General features: G+C 57.0%; 1 protein-coding gene across 1 annotated transcript in view; it reads left to right on the top strand.

Annotated features, from left to right (window-relative positions):
* Positions 1–548: 548 nt before the first annotated feature.
* The window catches only part of STIP1 (stress induced phosphoprotein 1), a 15,452-nt gene continuing 3,184 nt past the window's right edge, over positions 549–12,816 (top strand). The window contains exons 1-9 of the mRNA XM_025193263.1: positions 549–584; positions 1,528–1,737; positions 3,953–4,094; positions 4,585–4,726; positions 7,699–7,867; positions 8,230–8,356; positions 10,184–10,286; positions 11,757–11,877; positions 12,552–12,648. Of these exons, the coding sequence (XP_025049048.1) occupies positions 564–584; positions 1,528–1,737; positions 3,953–4,094; positions 4,585–4,726; positions 7,699–7,867; positions 8,230–8,356; positions 10,184–10,286; positions 11,757–11,877; positions 12,552–12,648 (1,132 nt within the window). The 5' untranslated portion in view covers positions 549–563. The remainder of the gene's footprint in view (positions 585–1,527; positions 1,738–3,952; positions 4,095–4,584; positions 4,727–7,698; positions 7,868–8,229; positions 8,357–10,183; positions 10,287–11,756; positions 11,878–12,551; positions 12,649–12,816) is intronic.

Raw genomic sequence — 12,816 nt, 5'->3', positions numbered from 1 at the left:
GGGGGTGGGGGGCAGCTGGCAGCCTGGGGGTGGTGCATGGGGGCAGCTGTGTTGCCTGCTTCCTTGCAGCCTGAAGAGGCCCTGGCAGGGGCAGGTGGAACGAGTTCCCTGTCGTGTTTTCCCCCTCCTCCCTTGGGCCTGGCCCCGGCGGAGGCTCCCGTGGGTGCTGCTCAGGGCTGGGGCCACCCCCCGCCCCTGCCTGACTGGAGGAGCTGAGACCTGTTTGTGTCGGCACCTCCCTGCTCCTCACAGATGCCCGGTTCTCCCACCTCCGCACCTGCACTCCGGTCCCCCGGCCCTGGGCTTCCACACGTGCAGCCCCGAGCTCTGCATCTTTGGGGCAGATCCAGGCTGGGAGGTTGAGCCTGGCACAGCTCCGTCCCCTTGTGACGGGGGCTGCTGGGCAGGGAGGTGGGGGTATTGATGGTGTGGGATTACCGCTCCTTCCACTTCCGCAGGCAGCTGCTTGGGGGCCTTGAAGTGGTAATTATTTCCCTCTGGGTGGCCTCCGGTTTGGAGCTCAGCCCCCACAAGGCAGCTGGCAGCTTGGCTTCAGGTGCCGGATGGGGCTGGGATGCAGCGAGGTAGGGGCTGGAGACCTGGGCAGAGGCGGGTACCTGCAATCAAGTGACTCATTTTTGTGGGGGGGTCAGAGATGCTTCTTCCTGGCAGCTGTGGGCACTGATGCACGGCTTCCTGGCTGTCCTGCGTGGCACAGTTCCTCCCTACCTGATCTCCTTGGCTTGAGCTGCCTCTTTCTAGCAATGGGGAAGCACTCGTGGAGCTGCTGTCCCTGGACTTCTGCCCAGCCACAGCCTCCAGAGGCACCGGGTGATCCCTGCTGGAAGTCTTGTCACAACCTAGACCAGGCTGGGGAGGCTTAGTTCGGAGGATAAAGTTGGTTTAGGTTGGATCTCAGGGAAAACTTAACTGCTGGAGCAGGACGGCAGCGGGAGAGAGGGCAGGAGAGCTAGGGACTCTCCATCACTGGAGGGTTCAAGGCTCTTACAATCATCGGTTGGGGCTGATGGGGGTGTAGCGATGCCTCTTCTACTGTGGAGATTTCCCAGGCTTCAGGCGGGGCAGTGCTGGCTGCCCCCGCCCTGCTTCTGCCACTTGAGGGGGGGGGCGGGGTTAAGCCTTCCCCAGAGGCACTGGGTGTTGGCTGCAGCCAGGCTGGAGGTTGTAATTGCTCTGTGTGTGTGCTGCTGGGACCACAGCCGCTGGCTACAGGGTCTTGCCTCCTCTTGGGGTCAGGGCAAGACCCTGTGGGAAGGGCAAAAGGGGGAGGCTGGAATCAGCTTTGGGAAGTTCGTATCTCCCCCAGCATCCGCACCAGCTGTGCCTTCGAGGTGCCAGCTCACATCTTGGTGGGAAAGCTGAGGCAGTTGGAGAGTATCACTGCAGCCAGCTTTGTACCATGTGCTGACCAAGACCCCAAGGGTAGGGACAGGGCTGTCTGGAGCCCAGTGGTCCCTGGGAGACTTCCCGGCTGGGCTAATTCATCCCCTTCTCCCTCCCTCTCAGGTGAACGAGTTAAAGGAGAAAGGCAACAAAGCGCTGAGCGCGGGGAACATCGCTGAGGCCATCAAACACTATTCAGAGGCCATCAAGCTAGATGCCAAGAACCACGTGCTCTACAGCAACCGGTCGGCAGCCTACGCCAAGAAGGGGGAGTATCAGAGAGCGCTGGAGGATGCCTGCAAGACAGTGGAGCTCAAGCCAGAGTGGGGCAAGGTGAAGCGGGGGGACAGACCTAGCTGTATTGGAGGCTGGGTCATTCCCCAATGGCCCCAGTCATCCGTGCCTGGGTGGAGAGTCCCATGGTAACCAGGGTGACTTCCAGCTGGGGCACAACTCCTACACATCATAGGACAGTGATTCCTAACTGCTTTTTTCCTCCTACCACTGCTTAGATGTAGGCATGGGTGGGCTGTGAAGACACCTTGGTTCCATTACCAGCACCAGGAAGGGTCCAATAGGGTAAAACAGCCAGGTGCTGGAGTTCCTCAAAGCCCTTTCAAGCATGTAGTGGGATGCCTCATTAGCATCGTTAGGCAGCTCGCAGGGGAAACCCAGGGTTGTCCAACAGGAATGCATAGTGTTCAAAATGTCCTGAGCTGTCGTGATGGGAGGCCTTTGCAAGAAAAGAGTTGCTCTGTTGTTTTTTCTGTAGTCAAGAAAGAGAAAGCTAAGAGCTGGGATTCTCCAATGGGGGTTGGAAATCTGGAGGGGGTGGGAAGCATGCTGGGAGTCTGTAGTGGGGCTGGGGTGGCCATGAGTCTGTGGGCTGGGGAAGGCAGGCTGGCTGTGACGGGGGTCAGGGGTGTTGCATCTAGTCCATACCGGTGCTCTAGACAAGACCAGCCGTGGCTAAACCAGCCCAGCTGTCTGAGGACAGAGACTTTCCTTCTTCCCCCACTCAGAGCCAGAAAATCCTCCCACATTCCCAGCCTCAGTTTCCCCTGCTGCCATCTCTGTCCTTGTCCTGTCCCATGTGGCTACCGGGAGTCATCTCTCTCAGTCTTCCTGCTGCAGGGATAAGCCTCCTTCAGCCTTCTCTTCTCCAGACTCCCATCATCCCAGTCCTTCCAGCCTGTTCCCAGGCCTGTATCCCAGACCCCTGATGAGGTTTGTCACTTTCTGCTGGGCTCTTTCTAATCTGTCCTCATCTTTCTGGGGCCCTAGCCTAAACTCACTTCTCCATGAGAAGCCTCACCAGTGCTGAATAGAGCAAGAAAGGCTCTTACAATCATAGCTGGAAGGTTGAGGTCTTAGGCATCTGGGGCTCCTATACATGTGCAGAGAAGCTTCTCCGATGCGCTGTAATTACAGACTGAAGCATCCAGCTTGTTTGATGACCTTTTAGTTAAAGTGCCCCCATGGCAATTTTTCAGTGTGGGGATGCTGATACACATGACGCCTCAGGCACTTTAATTAATTAGAGTGGCTCTTGGAGCATGTGTATAAGCACCTCTGATGTCCTGTTGTAACAACAGCAGCACCTAATTACTGTAATTCTTTGCATATAATGTGCCCTGCAGTACAACATGCACGCTGTTTTTGGAAAAGCAGAATGAAGAAAGATTCTTTTTTTCTCTCCAAAGTTCCGGCTATCTAGGGCAGGGACAATCTTTGACTGGCTTGCCCCTCCCTTTTTTTCTGAACAAAAGCTGAAATCTTAGCTGCTGTTGGGAGACTGGTCTCCATGGGTAGATCTAGTGTTTGGAAAAGAGTTGCAGTCTCCAGGGCTGTGAAATAGGAGGGGGGAAGAGTAGGAGCAGACAGTAAGACTGCCGAGAGAAAAGCTTAGCTTGATTAGTGGTACACTGAGATTATTAAGAAACTATCGCTACCACCTGTGGAGTGAAGAGCAATGAGCTGTGAAGTCAATAGACTCCATCAGGTGCCTGAATAGAAATGTTACAGCTGCTGTAAGTGGGAGTCAAACCTGAGGGGCTTCTACCCTGGGCAGAAAATTAGCTTCTCTGCTTAATATACACATCTCAAGGGGGGCTGGTTTTATGGGTGAAAGGAGTGTGTTGTTTGCAAAACGTTAATGCTTTCTGTACCACATGGCAGAGAAGTCAGCTTCCTTCTTTAGAGACTCGCCCCCAGTTTAGGGGGCTCATTTAATTTGGGGAGGAGGGGTGCATTTGATACACAAATAATTACTGTACCTTGGGGTGGATTTGGCCCCATGGTTGCTCTGGGTATCTGGGGTGGAGCCAGGACTTGAACTAGGAGTTACCAGGGAGCTGCTCTCACAAGCAGCCTCAAGCTCACATCTCTGTAGCCAGAGCTAAATCTCTGTGGCCAGGGGCTCTCTCCGGCAGCCATGCCCACTGGATGCCTGGGTTCCCCATGGATGGTTGCAGAGCTGGGCTCCCATGGTGGGAGCCAGAGGCTCCAGGTGCGGCTCCATGACACCCCCTTCCCTCTCCCCTGGCAGGGCTACTCGCGGAAGGCAGCAGCCTTGGAGTTCCTGAACCGATTTGAGGAGGCCAAGCGGACGTATGAGGAGGGGCTGAAGCATGAGCCAGGCAACTCACAGCTGAAGGAGGGACTCCAGAACATGGAGGCCAGGCTGGCAGGTGCGGGGCAGGGCCAGGCAGGGGGTGGCCAACATGTGATGGGGGTGTCACAGGGCAGATCTGCCTGGGGGGCACAGAGGAGAAAGCAGTGATGGCTCAGGCAGGGAGTCCACTGGCAGATAGGGCAGAGAGCAGAGCAGTAGATTGGGCAGGGAGTAGAGGGGTAGTAGAGCAGGGAGGAGAGAACAGAGCAACAAATCAGGCAGAATGCAGAGCAATGGATCCAGCAGGGAATACAGCAGCAAATAGGACAGAGAGAAGAGCTAAGCAGTGGGGAGGGGGCACAGCAACAGAGCAAAGAACAGAACAATGGATTGGATCTGAAAGGGAATCAGTGATGGGGCTGGACCCTCTGGCATCCATGGGGGTGTACCCCCCCCCCCCCCCCCCCCGCTGCGGTTGAGGTGTCTGCACCCACCCTTGGAGTTCTGTGGGGAGCGCACAGGCACTTGAGCCCTGGTGTGACCTCCCCACCCATCTCCCCCTGCAGAGAGGAAGCTGATGAACCCCTTCAGTGTGCCCAACCTGTACCAGAAGCTGGAGAGCGATCCCCGCACTCGGGCCCTGCTCAGTGACCCCAGCTACAAGGAGCTAATTGAGCAGCTCCGGAACAAGCCCTCCGACCTGGGCACGTAAGTTGGGCCCTGCCTGGATGGCTGGAGGTGTGCGGGAGCATCTGGGTGACTGGGCACCATGCCTTTTGCAGGGGCAGGGACTGTCAGATCAGCCTGGACTCGGCTATGCCCAGAAACCAGCCTGATGGGCATGCACACGTGTTCACTAGTGCACAGATGTATGACTGGCTTGTGCAGCAGGCTAGGAATGCTCATGATGTTTGTATACATGCATTCACTCATGGATGGACATGTACATCCACATTTTGGGTTGGAGGACAGGCTCCTGAGATGTGTACACACGTGTTCGCTAGTGTCTGGATGTGTGTGTCCATGTGTCAGCTTGGAGGGCAAGATGGGAACATTCTTAGGGTGCGTATGTACATGTGTTCACTAGTGTGTGGATGTGTTCCTCTGTAGCCTAGCTTGTGAAGTAGGCTGGGAACACTCTCCATGCATGTGCATACACATGTTCACTAGTGCATGCATGTATGCATCCAGGTTCCAGCTTGGATAGCAGGCTAAGAATGTTCCTGGCATGTGCACACAGGTGTGCTCACTAGCTCACAGATGTGTCCACCCCCAGTATAGATTGTGCAACCGGTTTAGAACACTCCCGTGTGTGTTTGCTAATGCATAGATAAGTGCATCCACAGTCTGGTGTCTGTAGCAGTCCGGGAACATACCTGAAGTGTTTGCATACATGTGCTCCCTAGCATGTAGACATGTTCCTCCGTGTGTCAGCTTGGAGAGCAGGCGAGGAGTGTGTGCGCACACATTTGCTAGTGCCCTGGATGTGTACCTGGCATGTGCAGCAGGTTGGAAACACTCCCAGTGCATGTGTGCACACACGTTGACTAGTGGATGCATGTATGTATCCATAGCTTGGCTTGTGTAGCAGGCTGAGAGCACTTGCATGTGTGTACACATGTTCACTAATGCACAGACATGTACACTCGCATCTTGGTTTGGAGGGCAGCCTAGGAATACTCGTGGGGCGTATATACAAACACATTCGTTAATGTGCAGTTGTGTGTCCACGTGTCAGCTTGGAGGCCAAGCTAGGAATGCTCCTGGAATGCATGTGCACGCATGTTAATTAGTGCATGGATGTGTGTCTCTGGCTTGTGAAGTAAGCTGGGAACACCCACTGTGCATGTGCACACGTGTGCTCACTAGTACGTGCATGCGTGCAGCTGTGTTCCAGCTTGGCTATCAGGCTAGAAGTGCTCCTGGGGTTTGTATGCACACATGTTCGCTAGCATCCTGGATGTGTGCCTAGCATGTGCAGTAGGCAGGGAACACTCCTGGTATACGTGCGCAGATGTTCACTAGTCCAATGGTTCTTGCCCTTTTCTGTACCAGGACCCATCTGTAAACATTGGTGGCCAGTCGCAACCCCATAAATGGTTTAAACAGAAAATAGCCCCCTTGCCCTGCCTGTGCCTTTCAGTCCCAACCCCCAGCCCTCCATTGTGTGGGGCACTGGGGTGCACATGCCCCCCCAGATTTGGAGCCTGGCCAGATTGGCACAGGCAGGAGCCACCTATGCAGCCCAGTGGGCAGGACCTGGCATGGGAGGACAGAGTGGGGTGGCAAGAATCATTGCTGCCGCCACCACCGAAGCACCTGCACTGGCAGCACGGGGAAGAGGGGGCCACACTACTCTCGCCTCCTCCTGTCACCAGCCACTTGCATGCTGAGCTGCGGCTCTGCCCAGCCACCACTCTCCCTCAGGCCACCCATGCTGCCCGCCATCCCGCTTCCTCTCGGATAGAGCCTGTAGCCTGAGGGGAGCCACCACATGGTGGTGGCCAGGCCATGGTGGAGGGATAGAGCCCAGCAGTTGAGCAGCTGGCAGCAGGAGGAGGTGAGGGCAGTGCATCCCCCTCGGTCCATTGCTCCTTGGGCTGCTGGCCGTGCAGCTGGCACTGGGGTCCCAGCAGTGGTGGTGGCAACAATGCGTCTTGCTGCTCCGCTCCACCCTCCCTCCCGGCTGAATCCCATGTGTCTGGCCACAGAGGTGGCTCCTGCCTGTGCCAGCCCATGGTTTTTCTTCTTTAAAGGAGAATCCACATTTAAAGCTTGTCTATGACCCTTTCATATATTCTTGCAACCCGCTTTTGGGCTGTGACCCACAGGTTGAGAAACGCTGCACTAGTGCATGGATGTTAGCTCATGCAATAGGTTTGGAACATCCCCGTGTGTGCACACTTGTTCACTAATGTGCAGAATAGGTGCATCCACAGCCTGACTTATTCAGCAGGCTGCGAACACTCACAGTGCATGTATGCACATGTGTTCACTAGCACGCACATGCATATGTATGCATGTGTTCGCTAGTGTGCCCACGTGTCAGCTTGGAGAGCAGGCTAGGAGTGCTTGTGGGGTATGCATACACGCATGTTCACTAGTGCACGGATGTGTGTGTCCCAGCCAGGCTTGTGCAGCCAGTCAAGAACACTGCTGTTGTGTGTGCGCACGTGTTCACTAGTGCATGAACGTGTGCATCCACAGTGTAGCTTAAGCGATAGGTTTAGAGCACTCCCAGCACACATTTGCACATGTGCTCACTAGGGCACAGATGGCTGCTCTAGGCACCTGTGCATATGCGCACTGGTGCTCCGGATATGTGCTTGTACAGCAGGTGGGGAATGATTTTGGCGAGTGTGAGCTCGCGTGTCCACTTGTGGCCTGTGCATCCCCCTAAGACCAGCACAGCTGTGTATTGTTATTCATGTGCTCCCCCTGCACGGATGCTGCTAATATCTGCATGGAGAAGCACCAGGGGCCATGGGTGGGTGTGAAGGCACGTGTCCACTTGCAGTCCCCCAAAGCCAAGAGACCCCCTTTCCACCTCCCCTGTTCAGGAACACTAATCCCTGCCCCCGGCTGTTGTGGTCCCTGCTGTCTTTTCTTGGTGGCCATGGGTGATGCAGGTGTCTGGGGCTAGCACATCCATGTTAATGAGCCTGTGTCCTCCTGCACAGGAAGCTGCAGGACCCACGAGTGATGACCACACTGAGCGTGCTGCTGGGGGTGGACCTGAGTGCCGGGGATGAGGAGGATGAGGCCATGTCCCCGCCTCCACCTCCCCCACCCAAGAAGGAGCCCAAGCCCGAGCCCATGGAGGAGGATCTGCCTGAGAACAAGAAGCAGGTGAGCAGCCCCAGAGATGGCTGCGTCACAGCCCAGGGCCCAGATACAGTAGCTTCTGTACTGCCTCCCCAGAGCTCTGGTGGGGGTGGGCGGAAGGGTGTGAGGCCTAGGGGCATATAGGCACATCCAAGCTGCTGGCATTCACCCACACAGCCTCAGTGCTTGCCGTGATTGCTGGGCTGGAAATGGCTGTCGATGCCTAGTGGATGGAGGATGCTGAGCCCTGACTTCCTGGAAGCTGTGGGAGGGGTGTATGGATATGCCAGCAATATAGCACCTGTGGGGGTGGGAACCCTGGTGCCAGTAAGGGGGGGGCTTCTTCTGCTCTGGGGGGGATCCCAACTTGTTCTCCTGCTTGACAGGCCCTGAAGGAGAAGGAACTGGGGAACGAGGCCTACAAGAAGAAGGACTTTGAGACAGCATTGGCACACTATGACAAGGCCAAAGACCTGGACCCTACCAACATGACATATATCACCAACCAGGCGGGTGAGGCACCTGCGTGGCTGGGTCTGGGAAGGGGCAGGACGAGCAGTAGGGAGCAGCATACACCCCTGGGAGAATCAGGGTGGGGGTTATGTGAGCCGGACTGGTCCTTTCAGGGCCTTGGCTGCCTCTTGCCCAGCCATTGTTGGTGCCTTTCAGCTGGGGATAGCAGGCAGCACATTTCTGTGAACACAGAGATGACCCCAGAGCTCTATACATACAACATGCCATATTTTTCCCCTGAATTGGGGTGGGTGTAGTAAGGGAAGAAGCTGACTTTCTATCCCAAGATAGAAGCCCCCACCAGGCTTTGATTCCTTCTTGCAGTGGCTGTGGCATTTCTATTCAGGTAGTTGAGGGGAATACTAGAGCAGTGGAGCTGGAAGGGAGCTCCAAAGGCTACATCTAGTCCAACCCCTGCCAAGGCAGGATCAGCCCTGTCCAAGCCAGCCCAGACAATTCCAGCAGACTACTGTCAGGACACAGCACCAGACGTCATATCCCAGCCTGCCCCAGGGAAGGCAGGAGGATTGCAACACCCAATGTCTTGCTTCTATGAAACATTGTCAGTACACGCTCCAGCGATTCCTCGCTTCAAAGGAAGATGCCACCCCCACCCGTCTGTACCAATCTCAGCAGCTGGGAAAATTCCTTCCTGACCCCTAATAAGGGCATTGGTCTGACCCTGAGCAGAGGGGCAAGACTCTCTATCCAGGAACCTCTGGCTTTGGTCCCAGCAGGAGCATTGGCACAGCCTAGTCCCCATCCCCAACCTGGCTGCAGCCAACACCCAGCACCTCTGGGGGAGGCTTAAAACCCCCTGAACCATGGAGCAGAAAAGAGGAAGGGGGCAACCAGCCCAGAAGTCTGGGACATCCTCATAGTAGAGCACAGGCATCATGACACGTGGATCATCCCTGACCAGTGGCTGTCCAGCCTCTTGATCCCTCCAGTGATGGATGGTGCACAGCTCCCCTGGGCATTTATTCCACTTCACAGCTCCTTGTTCATCACCCTGCTCAGGATCAGGCCAATTCTACATTGGGGTCAGGAGGGAATCCCCCCCCATCAGATTGGTCTGGTCTAGGGGGGTTTTGCTTTTTTCTGTAGTGGGGACATGGCCTCTGCCTGGGATGTCTAGTGTTCATGAACGGTTGTTACAGCAGCAGGACATTGGCCACCGTGGTTCCCCCACCTTTCCCTGGGGGCAGGTTAGGGTGTGTTTGGTGCTGTGTCAGGGCTGATGGTCATTTGATGGAGAAGTTGGATGCTGGATTTGGCTGAGATAGTTTGGACAGGGCTGCTCCTACCTCAGGCAGGGGGTTGAATTAGGTGTGACCTATGGAGGTCCCTTCCAGCCCCACTTCTCTATCGTTTCTAGGTCACATCTAGTCCAATTGAGGTGGGGTCATGTGGAAGGGACCTCCAGAGGTCATTGTGATTCTGTGACTGCTGGAGGTCCCTTTCAGGTGATCCTGCTTTAGGTGGACTTGACTTAGAAATCAAAATCATACAGACGCTGGGTTGGAAGGGACCTCCAGAAGTCTCTTCAAGCCCGGCTTCTCTATGGTTTTTATGAGCCCCTGTGGAGTGAAGAGCAATGAGCCAGTGCTTGGTGCAGCTGGGGTCAAAGCAAGGGGACACAGACTCAGCTTCCCTATTTAATTGATGCACCCTGATTTTGGGGGAAATACCATGTGTTCTGGGTAACAACACACCTCTTCTCCCCACATGTGTCCATGCCTGGAGTTTCAAGGTGGGGTTGGCAGGGGAGGGGTCTTTATGCAGACTGGGTGCAGGGATCTGACCCATTTCTTCCCCTTGCCACAGCCGTGTACTTTGAGAAGAGTGACTACAACAAGTGCCGGGAGCTGTGCGAACAGGCCATCGAGGTGGGCAGGGAGAACCGGGAAGACTATCGCCAGATTGCCAAGTGAGTGCTGCGGGGTTTGCCCCAGGCAGGGGTGGGCTCTGGCCAGCCCATGGTGCCCCTGGTCATGGGCTGCCCCTCTTTCTCTGGGGGAGGGGACAGTATCTGAATACCAGCACAGCCCTTCCCTGCAGCCAGGAGGTGCTCCTGCCCCTTGTGCCCCCAGCCAGGGTTGGAGCAGGGCCTTGGACACACTGTCTTGTGCCAGCTGGGTCACCAGCATGGGTAGATATTGGTACTCCACCTCTGACCTAGCTGGGAGCCCAGATGCCTGTGTTCTCTACCCGCTCAATGGTGCCACCTACCTGCTCGCAGTCCATGAATTTCAAACTGGAATCTGATCCTAGCTTGGCCCTGGATACCTGGGTTTCCTCTCTAATCGGCCATGGCACCCACCTGCCAGTCACTGGTTTCAAACTGGCCTGCCTAGGCAGAGAGTGGTCCTAGCTTGGCCCCGGGCACCTGGATGCTCTCCTCCCCCCCCCCCCCCCCCAATCCCATGTGCTTGGCACCATTCCCTCCTGGCGGGTCCAGTACTGCCCCCCTGCGCACTGGAATTGGGTCCTAGAGGCCTCTTGCCACTGCCCTCTGCACGCCAGGATTGGGTTCTGGAAGCCTGGTGCTGCCTCTTCCCCCACGCTGGGTGGTGGGATTGGGTCCCAGGTGCCACCCCCTACTGCCCCGTGTGCCAGAATTGGGTTCCGGGAGTCCCCACATGCCAGTACCTGGGGGCCTGGTACTACCCCTTTGCACCCCCGACATGCAGAAATTGGGCCCTGTGGGCCCAGTACTACCCTTGCCTGCCCCCTATGCACTGGGATTGGATCCGGGGGACCTGGTGCCACCCCCTTGCACCCTCCATGCACTGGGATTGGATCCTGAGGGCCAGCATGGTCCCTCTTGGCCACTCTGTGCGCCAGGATTGAGTCCCGTGGGTCTGGCATCACTCGTCATGCACCAGGATTGGGTCCCAGGGGCCTAGCACTGCCAGTTCCCTCCCTCCCTCCCTCCCTCCCTCCCCCATGTGCCAGGATTGGGCCCTGGAGGCCCGGGACTGCCCCCACCCACCCTTCTGCATACTGGAATTGGGTCCTAGGAACCCAACACCACCCCTTCCTGGCTTTGTACACTGGGATCGTGCCTGCTGCGGCCTTCTTCCCTATCCCCAAACTTCCAGACCCATGAGGGGCCCTGGCGCCCAGATGATGGTGCTACGGGCCAAGGCTCAAGCACCCCTGGCGTAGACCCTTAGCAAGGAGAGAGGGTCACTAATGCCTGCAGAATGACGAGATTAGCAGGAGCTGGGGGGATTGTGAGCTGTGATGTCTAGGGATCCCCATGTTGCTGCCCATGCCAGTCAGCTTGAGCCCCTCTGCCCCAGGTGGTCCCGTAGGTCTAGGGGGGGAACCTGCCCACCCCCGATCCCGTCTGTTTCCCCCAGCTCACACTGGCTGCTGTCTGCCCCCTTGCCAGGGCCTATGCCCGCATTGGGAATTCCTACTTCAAGGAGGAGCGGTACAAGGAAGCCATCCAGTTCTACAACAAGTCCCTGGCGGAGCATCGCACCCCTGATGTGCTCAAGAAATGCCAGCAGGTATGGGGTTGGGGGGCTGCCTCTGTGGCCATCCCGGGGTGGGGTGGTCCTAGCCAGCCTCAGAGCTTGTGGGCAGCTGGTAGCAGGAGCTAGGACCTTTTTGGGGTTGCCTCCCTCAAACGGGGATGTCTGAGTTCTCTCCCAGCTCAGGTAGGGGAGTAGGGGGGGTTGAAGGAGGGCTTAGAGCAGGGAGAAACACCCGGGATGGCTGGGTTTTTATATATGGGAGGGGAGGAGGGGCTGGGGGTTAGAGCAGGGAGTGCTGGGAGCCCAGATGCCTGGATTCTCCCCCAGCCTGGGGACGGGAGCAGGGCTGGCAAGTTAAAGCAGGGATGGGAGTTGGGATGCTGGGGTTCTCTCCCACCTCTGGGAGGAAAGCAGGGGCTAGGGGCGCAGAGCAAGGGATCTGGAAGCCCGGACATCTGGGTTTCGGGGCTGGGAGGAGAGTGGGTTCAGGTGGGTTACAAAAGGGGGTGGGGTGGGAGCTCGGACATCTGGGTTCTTTCCCAGCCGAGTGGGGGCCAGGGGGTTAGAGCAGGGGGGGCTGGGAGCCAGGTCACCTGGGTTCTCTTCAACTCTGGGCAGGCAGTGGAGACTGTGATTGGGAGCCCGGACACCTGGGTTCCCCCACTCCATCTGCCCCCTTCCCCGTGTTGCTCCCTGTCCCCCCACAGGCCGAGAAGATCCTGAAGGAGCAGGAGCGCCTGGCCTACATCGACCCCGACCTGGCCCTCGAGGAGAAGAACAAGGGCAATGAGTGCTTCCAGAAAGGTGAGGGGCAGGGCTGTGGGGAGGTGGGGCTACATCCTTGGGGATGGGGCCATGTCCTTGCAGGGTGGGGCTTAGGGGTGGAACCCTGGCTGGGCAGCAGGGTTATGTCACTGGGGACAGAGGTGGGGGGGTGCTCCGGTGGTATAAGGGGGTGGAGCTGGGTCCTGG

The sequence above is a fragment of the Alligator sinensis genome, unplaced genomic scaffold, assembly GCF_000455745.1.
Source record: "Alligator sinensis unplaced genomic scaffold, ASM45574v1 scaffold1860_2, whole genome shotgun sequence".
Lineage (NCBI taxonomy): Eukaryota > Metazoa > Chordata > Crocodylia > Alligatoridae > Alligator > Alligator sinensis.
The sequence above is the reverse complement of the archived record's forward strand: the minus strand, read 5'-3'. Positions and strand labels throughout refer to the sequence as shown.